We start from the raw sequence: 22330 nt of genomic DNA, 5'->3' as shown, positions 1-22330 counted from the left end.
GGAGCAGAGCAGGAGGGCAGGACATGTGCCCAGCCTGCAGCCAGCCACGGCACCTCCAGCCCTCAGCAGCTGCCCAGAGCAGGACGCTCCTGTGCTCGCTGCCATCTCCCCAAAGCTCTGATCCCACCATCCCCAGCAGACAGGACCCACCTCACGCCATCCCCCGCTGGAAGAAAAGCTGCTCCCAAACGATGCCCTCAGCCTTCTCCAAGGGCACGGCCCATCCACGCCGCAGCTGCTCCCAAGCACGTCCTGATCCAGACTGGGCCCCACCTGGAACACTTCCTCTAGAAAAACAAATATCAAATTATGGAAAATAGGTTACAGACAAAAAGGGGAACAAGAAAAAAGGTCAAAAATCTTACCTCTGTCAAAGCCTTAAGGAAGGCCCAACCCCTGCATGCCAGGGAAAAACCCACCATGGGTGAGGGAATCCCAGGCTTTCTCCCTTCCCTTGCACGGCCCCCATGGTGATCCCAAAGCAAACAAGGGCAGTGGAGCAGCCCAAGCCCTTCCTTGCCTGCAAAGCAAAGCAGCCCCTGCACAGGGTCTGGAGTCCCACCTCTGCTCCCACCATGGGGGTTTGTTTGTGTCAGGCTGGCTGCCCCAGCCCAGCCCCAGCCCGGGGCACGGTGGGTGCTGGGGGCTGTTGGCAGGGCCAGGAGCCCACTCCCATTTCATATCCACCCCAGCCCATGTCCCCAGCCCTGCCAAAAGCAGCCTGGCAGCCGACTGAAGGATCAGCTGCATCCGCCCCAGCAAAGGGGGAACCTTTGGTTCCCAGACAGGCTGCGCAATGCCCAAATCTGGGAGCATCCCTCTGTGTGTGGACTCATCTGCAAATTCCCTGTGGACCTGGCTTTGGAGAAGGTGTCAGAATCAAAGTCCACCATCTTCAGCCTGACAGACACCAGGTGGAGCAAGAGGTTGTCATCCTTGACGTCATCCTCGCTGTCTCCAGCAGCAGCAGCCCCACCTGGGACAGCTTCTCCAGGGGCTCCTTCTCCTTCCCTGGGCCAGACCAGGCTGTCAGGGCTCTGCCCAGGGCCCCAGCCATCCATGAACCATGGCAAGCAAAACCAGGGGGATGGTGGCCCCCGGTGCTTGCCACACCAGGTCTCCAGCTCAGCTCCAGCCCAAGAGCTGCGTGTTCCCTTCTGCTGACCCCTGCTCAGAGCTACAGGCAGGACAAAACCTGTCTGGTTGGCTTTGTCACTGAGTGCCAAGAGATGTGTGGAGCTGTTACCTGCCAGGCCCCTGGATCCAACTGTGCACTTGGATCTCTCCCATCTTCTAGGGCAGAGGAACACCCTGCACCCAAGGATCATGGAAAAGCTCTTCTAAGGATGGCCTGTTCAAGGGCTGCATGGACAAACCCCTCTTAATGACATCCTGGCACTCTGGGGAGAGAAACCAGCAATCACCAGTCAGTTGCAGAAGTTGCCCCCTGTTCCTGTCCCCAGGCCATGCTGGGTGTGCCCAGAGCTGGGCCTAAACTTCCCCATGGATTCTCTGTTTGGAGGAGAGCAGGAGAGCAGGACATGTGCCACCTCCTCAGCAGCTGCCAGAGCAGAATGCCCATGAGCTGCTGCTGTCTCCCATCACTGGTATTCCCCCTGTGCCCAGAGATGAGGATCCACCTTGAGAGAGCCATCCTGGGAACAAGATCTGCTCCCAGATATCTCCTGGCCCCTCCTGAACGGGTGCTTCCCCATGACCACATGGTGCAGCAGGAGGCCCAGGGACCAGATCGTCGCTGCCTCGCCATGGTAGTGTTGGTGGTGGATCCACTCTGGTGGGCTGTAGGACAGGGTTCCTGTGGAACACAGACACAGTACATAAGGGGGATGCTGCTGCTCCCAGAGCCTGGCCCCAGTACCCCTGCGCATGCAGGAGCTGCCCCAGTGGCATACAGGGTGACCGCTGCCCTCTCGCCAGCACCTGGGACTTGTGTACAGACTCGGGGCTGGAAAAGAAGCCATTGGTGCTTGAAGAGGCAGCAGAAACCCTGGGAAGGCACAACCATGATGCACAAAAGAAAAACTCACCCAGTGGTGAAGAAAACCCCCTCTTCTCCCTGCTTCCATGGCCCCACAAAATGTTAATAAGCCAAGGCAAACAAGGGGAGTACAGCAGTCCAAGCCCTTCCTCACCTGCACACCAAACCGTCTGGGGCACGGGGTTAGACCCCCTCTCTGCTACCCCCATGGGGGTTTTTGTCGGGCTGGCTGCCACAGCTCCAGCCCCAGCCCAGGGCACAGTGGGTGCTGAAGGCTGTCGGCAGGGATGGGAGTTGGTCCCCCTCACACCCCACACAAATCAACCTGGCTCCAGCATTAATCCCATCCCGGATGCGATAGGGGAAGCCCCGGTGCTGCACCTCGGCTGGGGCATGAGATGCCCAGGAGCATCCCCTGGCAGGGATCACCTGTAAACTGGGTGTAGGCTGTGTCTTGGAGGAAAGTGCCACAGCCAAAGTCGATCAGTGTCAGCTGCCTGGTGGCCAGGTCGAGCAGGATGTTCCCTGGTTTGATGTCCCTGTGCAGGACCCCGCAGCTGGGGCAGCGCCGCACGGCCTCCAGCACCTGGAGGAGCAGCCCCCGCGCCTCCTCCTCCGGCAGGAACCCCCGCTCCGCCAGGAAACCCGACAGGTCCTGGCACCGCTCCGGATGCTCCAGCACCAGCACAAAGCTGTCGGGGAGCTGAAGCCACTCCAGGAGCTGAATGACACCAGCACAGCCAGAGGAGACCTTGTCCAGCAGCGCGATCTCCAGGGCTGCGCTGGTGCCGTGGGGCTGCGGGAGGAGCACGATGCCGTCAGTGGGGCTGATGCCGTGCCGGGGGTCGGGAACCCCTCGGCCAGCCCGGGATGCTCTGCGCCCTGCGCTGGCCCCACGCCCGCTCTCCCTCCAGGCGTCCTGGCAGCTCCCACCCTGCCGGGCCCCGGCTCAGCCCCGCCCGGCACGGCCCGGCTTCTGCCGCTGGCCCGGCTCATCACCAGCTCGCCCCGGTGCCGGATGCTTTCGCTGCTGCCGCTGCTTTCGCTGCCGCTGCTGCCGCTGCAGCTGAAGCTCCATGTCCGTGTGTCCCCGTGTCCGTGTGTCCCCATGTCCGTGTGTCCCCGTGTCCGTGTGTCCCGTGTCCGTGTGTCCGCTGCCCGCTCGCCCCCGCGCCCAGCCCCGCACTCCCCGGGGCAGCCCCTGAGCCTGTCCAAACACGGGAACTTTGCCGTGTCCAGCCCAGACCCAGAGCCTGGACTCCTGCCCAGGGGCACAGGAATCCCCTTGGTCACGGCTGTGCATTGTCCCTGCTGAGGGTCAAACACTCTTGGAGCACATTCCCTCAATTCTGAATTTGTACCTGACCCAAGCACTGCACTTAGTCCCCAGCACTGATTTCCAAAAAAAAAAAAACAAACAAACCAAAACAGGGGAAGGCAAACTGTGTGTAGCTCATGGTATTTTACACTGTCTAAAACTTGCCATGTCGTGGATCATAGAAGCGAGATCCATTTGCAATTAATGAGAAGGAGAAGTAGTGAAAGATAGAAAAGGGTAGCCTAAAAATAAACAGAGAAAAACATCTTGGATTGTTTCTTTCCATTTTCATTTCATTTCTTAAAAGCTGTTTCAGTTTTCTCAGAATCTTTTCCACAGTCCTGTTTGCTGTTTCCAAGAACCTTTGCTGGAGAACGAGGAGGCTTTGAGCAGCTTCTGTCACAAGATGTGCCACCAACTTCAGCTTTTCTTGCCTTTCCACACTGTGTGTGCAGCTCGACTCTTGCAGAAAAGCGTGACAAATAGTTGAAGAACTTTACAATTTGTTCTTTCTTTTCCTTGTGGGCTGGGCAGTTGTGCCATTGGTGAGATTTTCACTGTTATTGTTCTGCCCTAAGAAACCATGATGGGCTACCAGGAATTGTCAGGGAATGCAAGCCTGACTGAATGCAGAGAAAGAATCTCCAGAGTCTGCAGCCAGAAATGGAGAGCTGTGTGATAATCATTCCAACATCCCCATGGACAGCTTGAAAGTGATGTAGAAGATGAAAATGGGCTGACAGAGGGAGTTTGTTTCTGTGTTCATTTTAGAAGCTTCCACATCTCATGCACTGATATATATCAAGAGTTCAATCAGTTCATGAAAAGCACCAGAACAATCTGGACCTTTCAGGAGATGACTGTAACAATCTGAAAAGGAGAAATGCAGGCAATGACTTGGTGAACTTTGTCTGGAAGAAGGGTCACTTTTCCCAAATAATTTCTAATCCATCTCCTCTGCATTTGTCTTTCTGAAAAAGGCCATTTTCATCCCAGATTCCCCATGAAATGGGAACCCTGAGCTTGTGGAAGTGCCTGAAGAATGCCCTGTTCATCTGCAGGGACACTCAGGCTGAGACAGGAGCCGGAGCCCTCTCTGGGGAAGCCTCCTCCGAGCTGGAATTTGTGCCGTGCTGGGAGAGGAGGAGGAGGGGAGAAGGCTGGCGCTGTGTGGCAGGAGCAGGAGGTTTGGGCCACAGGACATTCCGTCTGCGCCGCTGCCCTGCAATGGGCAGGAACGCTGTGGGGAAGACTGGGGGACACTGGAGCGGGATATGGATGGAACTGGGGAGACTGGGAGGGACTGGGAATGAACTCAGGTGTATTGGGAGGCACTGGAGGGGCACTGGGGCTGTACTGGGCTGTACTGGGGATGTACTGGGCTGTGCTGGGATGGACTGGAGGGGCACTGGGGCTGTACTGGGCTGTACTGGGGATGAACTGGGATGTGCTGGGATGGACTGGAGGGGCACTGGGGCTGTACTGGGCCGCACTGGAGATGAACTGGGCTGTACTGGGAGGGACTGGAGGGGTTGAATGGGCTGTTCCCACCCGCACTGCCTCCCATTTGCCGAGGCTCCCGCCCATCACGGCTCCCACCAATCAGCGTCAGGGATCATGGTGTTGTGGGCGGGGCCTGGGGCCTGCGCCATCCTTTATTTTGCCTACAACTCCCGTCATGCTCTGCGGCCCCATAGAGCCCCATTAAAGCCAGGACTACAACGCCCGTCATGCCCCGCGCTCCACAGAACCCCGGTACCGCCCCCATCTGTCCCATCAGTGTCCCCCAGACCCTCCGGGACCCCCAAGTGCCCCTCAGCGCCCATTCGGGACCCCCAAAATTTTACTGGCAAAGTACAAAAGAACAAGGAACTTTGGAAAAGTGTTTAATACCAATCCAATCCAACTTAAATCATTTTTCACAGCTGTAACTTCATTAACTCAGCCCATTTAGCCTGGAAAGCCCTAAACACTGAAGTTGTTCAGGTACCCACAAATGTTCCATATAAAGAGCATTAGAAGGAGAGGAAAGAGAGAGAGACAGGAAGAGAGAAGCTCCACAGAAAGACACACATGTCGGTCCCAGCTCCCGGGGTTCCAGTGTGGGTGAGACACAAACCCCAGGAGAAGGCAGAGTCCATACCAGTGGCTGACCTTGTGCTCCTTGGTTTTAAGCCCCTGGGCCTTCGTGGGCCTCCCCCCAGCTGGGACTTCTGATATCTCAGGTGTTCAGAGCTGGGTCAGCGCTGTCCCAGCAGAGTGACTGATTGACAGCTCAGCCCGAGGTGTCTGGGGATATTGATCTCATCCAGCCTCTGACAGAGACCACGGTGACACTGGGGAACCTCATGGAGCCTCATGGAGCCATGGGTCAGTTGGGACAAGGCAGGTCCAAGGACACCCTGGTGACTCTGGGGAACCTCATGGAGCCATGGGTCAGCTGTGACACTTTGGGGACCTCGTGGAATCAGAGGGGACCATTGCGAAGCTCCCATGGATCCAAGGGCCCAGGGTGACACTGTGCAGCCCAGAGTGTCACGGAGGAGCCATTGTGACAATGTGGGTCCCCATGGAACCAAGGGAACATGGGACAGGCTGATGCCTTAAGTTTTAGCTTCCATATTTTCCCAATTCTGTGCTGTATCAGTCTGTAACTCTGAACTTCATGTAGAGTGTCAGCAAGTTCTCTTACAGTGTAGTCAGACAAAACAATCCTTTTCCTGCTCGAGAACCAAAGACACTGCTGCAGCTTCAGGCCCAAAAAGTGAAAACAACAGCGATTTGAGGAGAGCAGACTGGGAGGGTGGGGCTGCATATCTGAAGGTGTAATTGGACAATTAACCCCAATATGGAAATGAAACAAATCTTACAAAATTGTGAAAACGTGTGACCTGGCATCCATCCTGGGTGTACCCTCAGCTAGGCCCTTGTACTGCCCAGGTGAATCCTTTGAAGGCCTTTTTAATAAATCCCCACTTTACTCCTGTAACACTGTCCAGCCTCTGCTCTAGGTGGCCTCTCAAGGCATCAAGGCCTGGCTGGCTGGGCCACCTGGGGGCCACCTGACAGGTCCAGCTGACCTTGGCATGTCCAGGGCTGCTGCTCATCTGCCCCTGGAGCACTGGGGCTCGGTGCTCTCCTTCCTGTGGAAAGAACTGTCCTTCTCCTCCAGGTGCCCATGGCCAAAATCTGGATTCCTCTTCTTAGTTTGCTTCTATGCAAAGATTGTTCCCAGATGAAATCTGCCAGGACACACAGGTCTGGCTGGCTTGGCCACCCAGGGCCACCTCTCATCTGCCTGTGAAACACTGGGACACTGTGCTTTTCTTTCGTATGGGAAAAAAGCACCTTTCACATCCAGGCACCCATGGCCAAAGTTGGGAATCCGCCTCCAGGATTCCCTATATCCAGGGATTTCTCCCAGGTGAAAGCTTCCAGGAGAGACAAGTCTGGCTGGCCTTGGTCTCCAAAGAGCTGATCCTTATCTGCCTTTGAAACACTGGGGCTTTGTGCTTTCCTTTCTGATGAAAAGAACTCTTCTTCCTGCCCAGGTGCCCATGGCCAGAACTGAGATTCCACCTTCAAAATTCTGAATATCCAAGGATTTCCCCCAGATGAAAGGTGCCAGGAGAGACAGGTCTGGCTCTCTTGGCCTATGGTGACCACCTCTCATCTTCTTCCAAAACACCTGGGCTCCACGCTTTTCTTTCCTATGGGAAAAACCATCCATCTTGACCAGATGCCCATGGCCAAAGTTTGGAATCCTCCTCCAGAATTCCCTAGGTCCAAGGATTTCTCAGTGACAAAGCTGCCAGGACAAACAGGTCTGGCTGGCTCGGCCTCCCAGGAGCCTTCTCTCTCTGCTTCTGCCCCTGCAACACTGGGGCTCGGTGCTTTCCTTCCTATGGAAAAGAACTGTCCTTCTTAACAATGCAGAAATGGCCGAAATTTGGGTTCCACCTCCCAAATTCCCTATATCCAAGGGTTGCTTTCAGACAAAAAAATACCACATCAGAGAGGTCTGGCTGCCCTTGGCCTCTGATGGTCACCTTTCATCTGCCCCTGAAACACCCATGTTCCATCCTTGCCTTCCTATGGAAAAGAACCGTCCTCCTCCATGCAGCCAGGTCTGAAACTGGCATTCCACCTCTAAAATTCCCTATATCCAAGGACAAAATCTGCCAGCACCATCTGATCTGGCTGCCCTTGGCCTCTGTTGGCTGTAGCTCATCTGCCCCTGCAGCACTGGGGTGGGTTGTTCCCTTCCTGTGGAGACCATGGTGGCACGGTGAGGACCTGGTGGAACCATGGAGTCCATTGGGACTTTGGGGCCATGGTGACACCACGGAGCTCCATGGAACCCAGAGACCACCATGACTCTGTGGGGCCTTGTGGAACCATGGAGACCATTCCGACCCTTCAGGGCCTGGTGTCACCAAGGGGGCATTGTGACACCTCAGGGCCTTCTGGAAACAAGGGACCATTGGGACACTGTGGGGCTCCATGGAATGAGGGGAACAGGGAACAGGTCTGGCAGGCTTGGCCTCCCAGGGGCCACCTGACAGGTCTGGTTGATCTTGGAATGTCAAGGGCTGCTTCTCATCTGCCCATGAACCACTGGGGCTCTGTGCTTTCCTTCCTATGGAAAAGAACTGTCCCTCTTTTCAGACATCCATGGACAAAATTGGTATTTCCCCTCAAAAATTTCCTGTATGCAAGGGTATCTGTCAGAAAAAAACCTGCCAGCTCTGGCTGGCCTTGGCCTCTGATGGTCGCATCTCAGTTGCCTCAGAAGCACTGGGGCTCTGTGCCTTCCTTCCTGCAGAAAAGAACTGACCCTCTTGTCCAGGGGCCATGGCAGGAGCTGGAATGTGGCCGCCAAAGTTCCATCTATCCTAGGATTGCTCCCAGACAAAAGCTGCCAGGACAGACAGTTCTGCCTGACCTTGGCCTCTGGTGATATGAGCAGAATGTTTTCCTTTGCAAACACCTTGGACAGGGCCCAGAGATCTCCCGAGATGGGTTTTGCAGGCCTCAAGAACATAACCCATGTATGGAGGCTGATGTGCCTGGGCTCAGCTGTGAAGAGACTGAGGACAGATCACGAGTGGCCTGGCAGGGCTTCAAGGGTGGATGTGGAAATGGTGGAGCTTTTCTCCATAGTGGGAATCAGGCAGGGAGAGAAATTATGCCACAAATGCAGCTGGGGAAGTCCAGACTGGACACAGGAGGAGAAAGGAATTTCCCTCCCAGGGCAGGGCTGTGGTGCAGCACGTCCCCAGCAGGAGCCTGGAGCAGCCCAAGGCTTTGTGTGGCCAGGCAGGGGCAGCAGGAGGCAGAGCTGCCAGCAAAGGAAGGGCCAGCGAGGTGGGGCAGCCGGGGGTGATGACAGCCTGCAGGGACAGAGGCGCAGGGCAGGAACACCGTGGGACAGCCTGGGCTGCAGAGGGCTCAGGGATGTGCAGCAGCTGCAAGGCCCTGACAGAGCCAACCTGTGCAGCCCTTTGGCCATGGCTGCTGGCCCTGGGCCTGAGGCCACGAGGGGACAAGTGACCCTTGCAGCCCTGGGGCCTCAGTGCCTCCTTGTCCCTGCTCAGCAGCCTGGCAGGGGCCGCCCCATGGTCCTGCCCTTGGCACTGCACATCCCCTCATGCCAGTGCCCATCCCGGGATGGGCTTAATATTAAAGTGACAGCAGCACAAAGTTCCTTGGCAAGAGTCACTCTGCTCCTGACTTTTCACTTTAGGCACAGCAAGGAAACAAAGCAACAACAAAACCAAACAAAATCCAGGCAATCAAACCAGGAATGAACTGAGAACTGTGTGTGTGTGTATGTGTGTGACAAAAGGGCAGTGAGAGCAAGGATAAAAGGAATATAGCCGAAAAGCTTAACAGAGCTCCAACTTAACAGGACTTAACTTACATCTAAACCTTAAATGATAGTTTGATAGTCACAGTTTAGCAAAGAGAAGAGCTTAACAGTATTTAACCTAACTTATAACCTACAACTTAGCAATTTAACAGAGGAATAACATTTAACAGTATTTAACTCAGCCTATAACTGAAGAGAGCTTGGCAGAAGAATGGTTGTACAACAGGGGACATGATACCGTAAAACTAATCCAAGTAGAGAGGGCTACATGACTGCTGCAAAGTTCGCATGACCCTGAAGAACAGATGGTGTGCAGAAAGCAGGATATTGAAACTGCTTGGTATGTAAAAATAGATAGAGAAGAACAAAGAAGTGCTAAGCTGTTCTAACTGCAAGGTCAGCTGGACAGGCAAGTATCAATCACAAAGATAGTTTTAAGATAATAGTACAAGTCACATAGCAACCAATCATGAGCTCGGCTTTTGCAATATGTATGAGCTAATTAACGAACATATATAAACTGTGTAATCTGTCACAATAAAGTGAGACTTGATGATCATGATAGCATGAGTCTTGTCTCCCGCGGCACCCTCCAACAACTGGCGCCCGAAAGCAGGGACCTGATCCGAGCCTAAGGCGAGAGAGGTGCTGCGTTGGGGTTCGGGTCCTGCAGCTGGAAGGACGGCGAGATATCGAAAAGAGGCCAAACGCTCTGCTCCACGCCCTGAGTGACCGTAGAGGCAAGCTCAGCCGATACGTGCTGCCGAAGCCTGAAGGAGCCAGCAACGGTACCGTCGTAATCATGGAAAGGCAAGCAGCATATGATTTGTTTAGTGCTTCTCTTAGAAAAAGGCAGATTAGGAGGATTGACTTATGTTATAAATTTACGCCACAACGGGTCATAATCCAATTTAGAATTTTATTGATTACAGCAAGTAGGATACGAGTAAAACAGCGCTGGGCGGTAAAGGGACTTCTGCTCTCTCTTTTGCCACGCCGATTTGTCTAAACGGTCCTCTTTTATCCCATTTTCTTTCCATGAATTCCCGAGGGGTCTCCTTTGTTTAAGCTTGCAGTTTCCTTTTGTTTATGTAAGCAGTCAGTGAGTAATGGGGGTTATCTTTATCTTGTATCGTCAGTCCCCAGGTGTAAGTGTTTGGTTTCCTTATCTTGCAAATGTTGTGTCCGCAGGCTATTTGCGTATCCTTGTTTTCTAAACAATACCTTAGTCTGTAAGCCATCTGTATTTTCTCACACTTGGTTTCCTATCCTCAGTCTGTGATTTCTCACAAATCCATTTCCTAGCTTTATATATATATCTTAATAAACAATACCTCAGTCTGTGGTTTCCCACAATTACCCCCATTTTCTTGTTTTATCCCATTATTGTTTATTAGACGCTGCTTTCAATCTCGCTATTGCAAATAAACCTTCTTCCACAATCTAAACATTTATCATAGCACTCACAAGGTAATACTTCACAATTACAATAGGCGTAGCCCCCACGTGGCACAATACATTCACAACAATCTTCATCCTCATCAATAGATGCACTTTTATATTTTGCCCCCGACCTCGTAGTTAAAATAAGTAGTTTAGCTATGTCAAATCGTTTTTTAACATAGTGTAAAATACAGCGTAATATACAAGGCCCAAATATAAATCCCAGAATCAATATAATCAGTGGTCCTGCTAAGGCAGATAACAAAGTGGTTAACCAAGGTGAAACATTAAACCAATTTTCATACCATGACCTGCCCACCTCACGATCTTTTTTACGTTGATTTAACCTTTTCCAGAGTTCAGATATAGTATCCTGGACTACTCCTGTATGGTCAGCAAAAGAGCAACATTCTTCATTGAGAGCTATACATAATCCTCCTTCTTTTAGGAATAACAGATCTAATCCCCTTCTATTTTGCAATACTACTTCTGATAAAGACTTTACTGAAGTGGCTAAATTTTGGATAGATTGTCCTATTTTTGCTAAATCTTCATCTACAGCCATCTGTAAACTTTGTAGTTCCTGACTTTTTACTAAGGAGGCTATGCCTGTACCTGTTCCAACTCCACCCGCTATCAGCAGTGTAGCTAAGGTTACCACCGTAATTGGTTCTCGTTTTTGTATATTCAGGTCTCCTTCAAAGTGGCGTAACACCTCCTCAGAGGTGTGATAGATAAGACGAGGAACTATAATCACCTGTATACAAAACTGAGATTGATCAAACACTTTTAGGGATAGGCAAGGCGTTACTCCAGTGTCTGAACAAACCCATTTAGCTCCTGGTGCCAGGATAGCCCATTTGTCATTTCTCTTCTTGTGTCTCTCTATAGTTTTTGTAGTGATTATTGTTGTTTGGTTACACAGAGGCTGATAATCTTTGGGCACTGTACTGATACATTTTCCTTGACCTGTTACTAATTGAATAGTAATTCCTTGCGTATGGTTTTTTTGGTCATTCCATGGACATTCTCGTGGGTTTGAACCACTAGACCATTGAATCTTATCTGGTTTTCCAATTGCCTCAAAATATGGTGGTCTAACATTATAACATAACCAGCACTCCTTAGTTATATTTGGTTTGCTTTCATTAAGGGTACGATAAGAGGCTTGCATTAAATCCCATAAAGGGTCTTTGGATTTTGACGCTCCTGAATCCCTAACTGTCACCCTGTCATTAGTTATTCAATCTGTTACTGATAGGGAGTTGGGACGAGTGGTTGTAACACTTGCGGGGACAATCTTTTTTGTAGGGGAAGTGGGTAAATTCAATACTTTATTCGGCCCAACAGGGAGTGAATCATGTGGTATTTTAACTTTTCTTATGAGAAAGTGCCCTCCCAAGTCTTTAGGAATTCCTCCATAGACCCATATTCCCCATGTTCGTCCCACTAACCACTTGTCTTCTAGGGGATGTAATACTTGAAATTTGATGTAGGTACAGACTTCCTTGTCACAAGGAGCTACATAATTGTCACGCAGACCTGTAAGATCTACAACTGTTTGTTCAGGCACACATTCGTTAGGAGTCTAGGTTGCTTTTATATATTTATCAGGAGCCTTTACCGACCAGCCCAAGGCTATTGTTTCACATCCCCAATAACCACAATAATAATGTCCAGGATAATTACAGTAAGACGGTCCAGAGGCCGGGCATATATAAAATGGAGGTCCTTTTACACAATGTATTGGTACTAAATCACAAAGTTTTACTATGAATTCAGGTGGACCTGGTTTGCTAAAAGTGGCTATTGTTCTCGTTCCTTCCCAAGATATTAGTTCCCATTGAAATGGTTCATGAGGATTTCCCCCTTCTGCCTGGGTTATTATCAATATCAAGAGTAACGGTATACCAGGAAAAAGGGTGTCTGTCAATTTTGCCAATTTAAGTATATTTTTACCAATCCTGGGGAAGTTCGACCGTTGCTGCCTCTGCGTCCCATTGTTCTGATTCTTTTCTCCACAGTTTGTTCCTCTTTTGCCTCACCCATCGACTCGGTTGCGTCGAGTCACGGGGGGGTATCATCTTCTCGGCAGCAAGGGAATTCTTCAGGAGAACAGCTGTTTCGGGATTTCTGCCTGTTTATATAGGCTTCCCACTTTGCAGCTAGAACTAATGGGGCAAAGCAAGACACAGTTAGTACTTCCCCTCTACACTTTATAGCCAAGATTTCAACCACAAAGGGGGACTGGTTCGTTGGAAAGGTATCCACCTTCACAGTGTGTTCACCATTTATCTTGGCATACCTTATACCTAAAACAAGCAGACGGATAACAATTACAGTTTATATCATTACCACAAATTCGTATATTTAGAGTACATATATATTATTTACATCAGCATACCTTCTATATTCACTATGGTGTGGCTACATATGTCTAGCAATTTCCTTCTACACACTTTGTACGCTTCCATATATAATAGATAAAAAAAGAAGTAATTATAGCATATATAAACAGCAATACACACTTTATACCAAAAGGTAATGCAGCAAAAAAATAAAATAACGTCTTTATCATTATGTTATCTTTTCAGGGTTATCTTGGTGTCACCTGGGGTATTGATTACTTTTCAGTGAGGTCTCGTTACTGGGCCTTTAAGGCGGCTGGCATGAGTCCATCCACGCTCAGCAGTCCGGACGGCTGTTTCTGTTGTCAACAAAACAAGATAAGGTCCCTCCCAATTGGGCTTTAGGGTTTCTTCTTTCCACACTTTAATCAATATCCAATCCCCAGGTTTAACGTTGTGTATTTTTAAGTCCAATGGGGGTCGTTGCACAATCAGTCCACATTCCCAAAGATGGTTACGATGTTTTGCTAATTATGAAACATATTCATTAATCACACGGTCTCTAATTAAAACATTTGTTTGTGGGCTTTCAATTCTGTAGGACATTCCATACACCATTTCAAATGCTGATATTCCTACATCTGCTCGGGGTCTGGTTCTGAGAATTAATAGTGCCATGGGTAGGCATTTAATCCATGATAATTTGGTTTCTATAATTAATTTAGTCAAAATAGTTTTAATTTCTCCACTCATCCTTGCAACTTTTCCTGAACTTTGTGGATGCCATGGTGTATGGTATTCCCACTTTATACCCAAGTTTTCTGTCAGATCTTTAACAATTTTTGATACAAAATGTGTTCCTCTGTCTGAGTCGATTACCTCAGGTACTCCATATCAAGGTATAACGTGTTCAAGTAACACTTTAGTGACTTGGTTAGCGGTTGCCCTGGAGGTAGGAAAAGCCTCAACATAATGTGTTAAGTGATCCACCATTACTAATAAATATTTTTAACGCCCCACCCTAGGTAGTTCAGTAAAATCTACTTGTATATGTGAGAATGGTCGGTATGCGGGGGAACGTCCTCCAAGAGGTCTTTGTTTTATGTTGTTTCGATTAACCTTTTGACAGGTCTCGCAGGCTGCTGTAACTGTCTTTGCTATATTATATACGCCTATACAGGCAAACTGTTGATTAAAATTATCAACTAACGCCTGAGTTCCCCAGTGTGCTTTACTGTGTATTTTTGAAAATATTTCAAGTGCTATGCCCTTTGGCAGGACTTCTCTCCCGTCTGGCAATATGTATTTCCCATCCCATTCCTTAGCTCCTATTTGTTCTAGTTTTTCTTTTTCCGCAGACTAAAAACTCAAATTTTTACTAATAGGTACTTGTTGCATAGTCAAAATTATATTATAATTGCCTGCCACTCGTTTTGCCTCTATATCAGCTGCATTATTTCCCCCAACTTGGTAACTTGTACCTCGCTGGTGTCCTTTTATATGTACAACTGCTATTTTATTTGGCATTTTCAATGCCCCCAGAACTTGCCGAATTAATTCCGGGTGTATCAGTTCTTTTCCCTGGGAGTTAACAAATCCCCTTTCCTCCCATATTTTCCCAAAGGTGTGTACTACTCCGAACACATAACGTGAGTCTGTATATATAGTCCCATCCTTTCCCTTCAGTAACACTAATGCTTTCCACAATGCATATAGCTCACAGGCTTGAGCCGACCAACTGGCACTCAGGGAGCCGGATTCTTTTGTCTTAAATTCCCCTTTTTCCTATTTAACGATGGCATATCCAGACAATCGTTTACCTTCTACTATTCGTGATGACCCATCTATGAATAATACTTCTCCACATTGTAGTTCTTCTTCTTCTAAGTCTGACCTAATGCGTGTTTGTTGTTCAATTGTTTGAAACCAATCGTGTAATGGTTCATTACCTTCTCCTGAATATAAAAACTCAGCGGGGTTAACTGCTCCAGTAGTTTTTAAAGATAATTTAGAGGATTCTATAAGTATTCCCTCATACTTTAATATTCGGCTATCTGTAAGCCATTTTTCTGCTTTTTGTTGTAACACTCCCCTGATGTTATGAGGCACATATAAGACAACTTCTCCATTAAAAGTAATGCGGTTTGTTCCTCAAGCAATAGGGCAGCAGCAACAATGATCTGTAAACAACTCGACCAACCCCTGCTCACAGGGTCTAACAGCTTTGATAAGTATGCCACTGGTTTCTTTTGTCCGGCCCATTCCTGAGTTAATACTCCGAATGCCGTTCCTTCATGTATGTTAACAAATAAATGGAATGGCTGTTTTAAATCCGGGAGACTTAAAACTGGTGCTTGGCTTAGCTCCCTTTTAAGGCTGGCAAACTGCTCTTGATCCTGAAGAGTCCACTTGGGTATTTTGTCTTTAAGCAGTTGTTCATATAGGAATTTAACTTTAAAGCTGTAGTTCTCTATCCATTGTCTACAATACCCAAATAGCCCTAATGCCTGCCAAATTTGCCTCTTAGTGACAGGCATAGGTAATTCCAGAATTCCTTTAATACGCTCTGGATCTAGTATCTTCTGGCCGTTAAACAGATAATGTCCCAGATATTTTACTTTTTCCTCTACAAATTGTAACTTTTCCTGTGATACCCGTAGTCCCTTTTGTGCAAGAAAGTTTAGGAGTCGAATGGTTTCTTTTCTTACATTCTCCCTATTATTCCCCGCTATGAGCAGATCATCTACATATTGTAACAGCACATTCCCCATTTGTACTTGATATTCTGTTAAGAGCTCTTCTAGGGCCTGTCCAAACAGATTAGGGGACTCAGTGAACCCTTGGGGGAGCACGGTCTATCTTAATTGCTGTCTCCAGCCCGTCTCTATGTCTTCCCATTCAAAGGCAAAATAATTAGGCATTCTTCTGCCAGTGGACAGACCCAAAAGGCATCCTTTAAATCAATCACACTATACCAGGAATTATGGGGTCCTAGTTTGCTTAGCAATGTGTATGGGTTTGCTACCACAGGGAACCGAGTAATAGTTCTTTTGTTTATTTCCCTTAGATCATGTACGAGCCGATATTTCCCATTTGGTTTCTTTACAGGCAAAATGGGGGTGTTAAAGGGTGACATACAGGGCTCTAAGATTCCTTGTGCCAATAATCGATCAATTTCTGGCTTCAATCCTCTTCGTCCTTCTAAGGATATGGGATATTGCCTTACCTTCACAGGTATGTGAGGTTCGGAAATTTGGATTTTAATCGGTGGCATTTCCAGTCTACTAATTGTGTCCGGAGAGTACCAGACATTGGGGTTAATTTGTTTTTGATCATCCACGGTCAAAGGATAAGCAGACCCTGCCAACTCTTCATTTTTCACTTTAATTTCTAATTGCAATTCAATAATTAAGTCTCGTCCTAACAGGTTAAATTCTGCTTCAGGGACGAGCAAGAGTTCACCCATTCCAAATTTATTTTCAGTTTCGAATACCACATTTTTGATTTTGCTTACTTTAAAGGGTTCCCCTTTTGCCCCAATTACTTGTACTTTTTCAGGGGAAACTTTACATCCCTCAGGTATCTGCTTAATAGTTGATTTTTCAGCCCCAGTGTCTACTAAAAAGGTGAACTCTTGTTTATGGGGACCTATTTTTACTTTTATCAAGGGCTCATGATGACTCCGGTCCCCTAAGATATAGAGCCCCTGACTCCCCTATTCTGTTTTCAATATTTCCTCATCTCTGATCCTTTCTCTGCAATTCTTCCTTATATGTCCCTTTTTTCCACAGTAAAAACAACACCTCTGTTCCTTTTCTATTTGTTTCATTCTAGCAGATCTGTGTTCACCAGTTCGCCCTTTGCGATCCTCTCTGACTGTTGCTACCATCATTCTTACTTGTCGCTTGCTGCTCTCTTCTTCCCATCTTACGTAGACTTTCTGAGCTTCCCTCAATAATTCATCTAACCCTCTATTCTGCCAGTTCTCTAACTCTTCAATCTTCTTCCTGATATCTTCCCATGATTTTGCCACAAACTGAGTTTTGAGGAGCATTTGCCCTAAAGGGTCGTTTGGATTTACCCCAGAGTACAGCTGAAGGGCTTTCCTTAGTCGTTCCAGCCACTCAGTAGGGCTTTCATCATTCTTTTGCATTTCATTAAATGCTTTATTGATATTCTGCCCACGGGGTACTGCTTCTCTAATCCCCTGAATTACTATAGTTCTCAGGTCCTGCATATGAGTTCTAAGCGCCGGATCCTGATTATTCCAATTAGGTCTTTGGAGTGGCCATTTAATATCTGCTTGAGGTCCCTGAGCATGTTGAGAATCCCAGTCTCATTCCTGCTCGTCTAATCATATCTCTTTCCTCGGTAATGAATAATTGACCAAGGATAGATTGCATCTCATCCCAAGTATAAAGGCTTGGCCCCAAAAATTGATCTAGTCTTTCTGCTACTCCGAGTGGGTCCTCAATTAAGCTTCCCATCTCGGTTCTTTTAAAATCTCGTAAGTCAGCCGAGTTTAAGGGGACGGAAATATATCCAATCACAGGTTGAGGTCCCCCCATGGGTATTTCTCTTAGGGGGTACATCTGAGCTTCCCCTCTTTGACTTCTAGTTACGTGTCTAGGAACGGGGGGAGACCCTTGTTCTGACTCTGGTGAGGGAGTGGGTGCTCTGGAGACCTCTGGAGGGGCTGCGGAAACAGGAGGAGGGATGTAAGGAGGGAGGGTTAGAAGGGTTTCGTCTAACTCTTCCTTCTTTTTCTTATGTTTAGTTTTTATTTCATTCAGCGGATAAAGTCCAGCTCCCGGTCTTTCTAGCCACACTTCCGCGTATTGTCTCCCCTCCGGGTTAAGGAGTTTTTTATTATTTACCCAGAGGTTTAACTGCTGCCTTACCCAATCTTTTTCTGACCCATAAACTGGTCAAAAGACATTTTTAGAAATCTTCTTCCCTCCCCATATCTTAGTACAATATTCTATCATTTTTTGCTTATCTTTCCCTAGGGTTCCAGGGAAATATCTCCAATTATCTAAGATATATGCCAGAGGGGTATCCTTTGGTACAGTGGGTACCCTTCCCATGGGAGTCGAAGGCTTGCTTCCCTTCGCCCCCATCTTCTGGAATATCTCCACACACACACGTACTCGCTCCTCTTGTTCCTGGCCCAGTCCCTCGCGGGAGATGGAAAACGCAGTACTTAAGAGTCCACACTTGCTTGGCTCAGTATATCGAACCTCTCATTCGTTATATTCCAGGAAACCCAATCCCGCCCGAACGGAAAACCCGTGAGAAATTTCACCGTGAACAGTTTCGCTCTGCGAATAATTTCACTACTTACGCGTCCTGCGTCTTCGTCCGGACTCTCGTGCACAGGATTTTTATGGGATTTTTTACCAGTCTCTCCTTTGCTCATTATCCTAGACTTTAGGTTCGTCGGTAAGGTTAGGGTAAGCTATTGGTTGCGGGACCACGAAATGTCGCGGGGCGCCTCCCCGGAGGACCAAAGCCCACCGTTCCTTATCCGAGTCACGACACCAGAAATTGTTATAAATTTACGCCACAATGGATCATAATCCAATTAGAATTTTATTAATTACAGCAAGTAGGATATGAGCAAAGACAGCGCTGGGCGGCGGGGGAGTTTCTGCTCCCTCTCTGCCGCGCCGATTCATTCAAACAGCCCTCATTTTTATCCCGTTCTTTCAATGAATTCCCGAGGGGTCTCCTTTGTTTAAGCTTGCAGTTTCCTTTTGTTTACGTAAGCAGTCGGTGAGTAATGGAGGTTATCTTTATCTTGTATCATCAGTCCCCAGGTGTGTTTGGTTTCCTTATCTTGCAAATGTTGTGTCCGCAGGCTATTTGCGTATCCTCGTTTCCTAATCAATACCTTAGTCTGTAAGCAGTCTGTATTTTCTCACCCTCCGTTTCCTATCCTCAGTCTGTGATTTCTCACAAATCCGTTTCCTAACTTATTTATATATATCTTAATAAACAATACCTCAGTCTGTGGTTTCCCACACTCTGATGTCCCTTCTGTCCCTTTCTCACCCCCTCATCCCCTCTGTCACACCCCTGCCACCTCCTGCGGCTTTTGGGGGTCACTTGAAGCTGTCCCCCGTCCCTCCCCGGCCCCCCAGGACCCTCCGGCTAGCTGTCCCCTCCAGGGGCCGGGGTTTTGTCGTGGTCCGGCTGCCCTGGGCTTACCAGGCAGCGGCTGGGTTAGCATGGTCCAAGCGGCAGCGTGCCTCGGTCGCCGCTAGGGATGGAGATAAAGAGACGAAGAGAGGTCAGTGGTATACAGTCCAGAGAGATTGTATTGCCTGAACGGTTGCAGGGACCAAAGACCCCGGGCTACTGCCCAGATACAGTTTTATATAGCAAAATTAAGAGATAAGGTCTAAACAATGGAGACAGTGTCCAGCTTAGGCGCATCAGAATCAACCCAGGGGTCAGGTCAAATGGGAACTGCTCAGGGGTGGGGAGAAGGGGGTTCACAGAGAAATGCTGAAGCAAAACTTTCCAAAAACAATGGGGCATACAAAAATGTATATTTTCCTCAGTTTCCCATTCCCAAGACCTTTCTAAAACCCTTCCTCCACACTACCACGCCAGCATGATAGCAACACCCCCCACTGTCTCCTCTTCTTGCCCAGGGAGACTTAAACTGTCTGTGTTTCCCACAGTTTCTGCTCAGTCAGGCCTCAGATATCGGGCCCCTTTATCAGCTCCATTGCTTTACTCTCTGTTTTATTCCCTATATGGGGGCACCAGGGCTCTGCCCAATGGGGTTCACTGGGGATCATCCAGCCCTGATCCTCCCATGAGGTATGGAGCTGCAGCAGCACACCAAGCTCTTCCCTCACTCCAAGCTCTTCCCTCACGCGGGGCACTCACAGGGCTTCCTTTAGTGGTGCCTCCTTTGGTGCTGGGTCAAGTGAAAGCTCTGTGAGAAGCTCTTCCCACACTTCCCACACTCGTAGGGCCTCTCCCCAGTGTGGATGCGCCGGTGCCTGATGCGGCTGGAGTTGTGTTTGAAGCCCTTCCCACAGTTGGGGCAGCGGAAGGGCCTCTCCTCTGTGTGAATCCGTTCATGTAGAAGGACACTGGAGCTGGTCCGAAACCTCTTCCCACACTGGGGACACTCGTAGGGCCTCTCCCCAGTGTGGAAGCGTTGGTGTATTCTCAGGGCAGAGCTCCACCCAAAGCTCTTCCCACATTCCAAGCACTCATAGGGCCGTTCCCCAGTGTGGATCACCTGGTGCTTGATCAGACTAGACCTGTGTCTGAAGCCCTTCCCACACTTCCCACACTCGTAGGGCCTCTCCCCGGTGTGGATGCTCCGGTGCTCAGTGAGGCTGGAGTTGCGGTTGAAGCCCATCCCGCAGTTGGGGCAGCGGTAGGGCCTCTCCTCTGTGTGAATCCGCTCATGTTTGAGGACATCAGAGCTGGTCCGAAACCTCTTCCCACATTTCCCACACTCAAAGGGCCGTTCCCCAGTGTGGATCCTCTGGTGCCGGATCAGGTGGGAGCTCCGGCTGAAACCCTTCCCACATTCCAAGCACTCATAGGGCCGTTCCCCAGTGTGGATCCTCTGGTGATAGATCAGGGTGGAGCTCTGGCTGAAACCCTTCCCACATTCCAAGCACTTGTGGGGCTTCTCCCTGCCATGAGGCTTCTCCACCAGCTCCGAGCTCTGGCTGGATCTCCGCCCGCCTTCCTGGCTCAGGGGGCTCTTTCCTCCCTGCAGCTCCCTGGGCTGGGTTTGCAGCTCCTCCTCCTGCAGCATCTCCAGGACTTTTCCTCCTCCTCCATCCAGCCACGCCCTGGCAATGACAAATCCTGGTTTGAGGGAAAAACAAGAGAAGAGCTCCTTGGACTGGAGGTTCCTCCTTGCCCAAGTTCATCTCAGGAAGTCATTGGGAATCCTGTGTCTGTAAGAACCTCCAAAACACCAAGATTCAGCCCAAAAATCCCACAAACTTCAAGACACAAATCAAAAACTCCCCGAACATCACCACTCAGCAAAAACCTCCTTCAAAAGATAAAGATTCAGCTGCCACATAAAACCAAAGCACCAACATTTAGCCCAAGAAAGCTCAGAAACACCAAGATTCACCCCATGAAAATCGTGGATCCCGCTCCACAGTTACCTGCTGCATGTGGGGGGAGCACCACTCCTGGGGCTGGGGGGAGGCTGCAGACACAGGGAGGGGTGGAACCTTCTGCTGCTTCCTCTTTCTGCTCCTCCTCCTCCTCCTCTTGTGTCTCTACTCTTCCTCACACTCCTCTTCCTCCTGCTATTCCTCCTTCTCTGGCACAATCCCACCCTCTCCTGCCACTTGCATCCTTTGACCATTCTGTTCCTCAAGCCTGCTTCTCCTTCCCTTCTCCTCCTGCCCCCAGGCCCAGCACCCACTGCCGGCTCCCTCTTCCCCCCAGCCCCACAGCATCCCAGCGCAGGGGCAGGGATGGAGCTGGGGCAGGTCGGGCCGGGGCAGCGCTGGGCTCTCGGCCGCTCCCGCCCGCACTCGGTCCCCACTGCAGCCGCTCCCGCCAGGACAGCGCGGGGGGGCCCGGCCTTGGCACTGCCCCACTCCCACCTCCCCAAATTCCCCTTGCGGGGCCATGGGGCCGAGGGGGGGGCGCAGGTGGGGTCCAGGTGGGGAATGCTGAGATAATTTTAAGAGTGGGTCCCCAAGAAGAAGAATTGGAATTTGTGGTAGACACAGGGGCAAAAAGAACCTTTATGTTAAATATTCCAAAAGGTTATAGTGTAAGCAAAGATACCGTAATAGTAACAGGAGCAAAAGGAGAGAGTTTCACAGTACCCGTTATTAAAAATGTGGTAATAGAGGGAGAAACTAAATTTTGGATGAGGGATGTTTTCTTGGTCCCAGGGGCAGGTAGCAATTTATTGGGACAAGATTTACAGGTGAAATTAGGAATAGGGGTTGTTCCAGAAGATGGGAAGATGACAGCTAGACTTTTAAAACTAGGCCAGGAGGATGGAAGAAGAATTAACAAGGAAGTTTGGGCTGGGGAGGGAAATAGGGGAAGATTAAATATTGACCCCATAAAGATTACAACTGAGGAAAAAAAAATTGTCCCATACATGTACGGCAGTATCCTGTACCTTTAGAAGGACGGGAATGTTTAAAGCCAGTAATAGAAGGACTAATAAAGGATGGACATTAGAACCTTGTATGTCTCCCCATAATACCCCAATACTCCCAGTAAAGAAGCCTGACGGGAGCTATAGACTGGTACAAGACTCAAGGGAGGTTAACAAAGGAACTCAGACCCGCTATCCAGTGGTACCAAATCCTTATACTCTTTTCAGTAAA

The 22330-nt window shown here is 49.2% G+C and overlaps 1 protein-coding gene across 1 annotated transcript in view; it reads right to left on the bottom strand.

Annotated features, from left to right (window-relative positions):
* LOC144246548 (uncharacterized) overlaps positions 1–22330 on the bottom strand; it is a 319583-nt gene that overhangs the window by 154580 nt on the left and 142673 nt on the right. Inside the window, 1 exon segment of the mRNA XM_077784459.1 lies at positions 19877–20647. Within this exon segment, the coding sequence (XP_077640585.1) occupies positions 19877–20647 (771 nt within the window).

This window comes from Lonchura striata, chromosome 6 (assembly GCF_046129695.1).
Source record: "Lonchura striata isolate bLonStr1 chromosome 6, bLonStr1.mat, whole genome shotgun sequence".
Lineage (NCBI taxonomy): Eukaryota > Metazoa > Chordata > Aves > Passeriformes > Estrildidae > Lonchura > Lonchura striata.
Note: the sequence above shows the minus strand (reverse complement) of the source record. Positions and strands in the feature narration are given on the sequence as shown.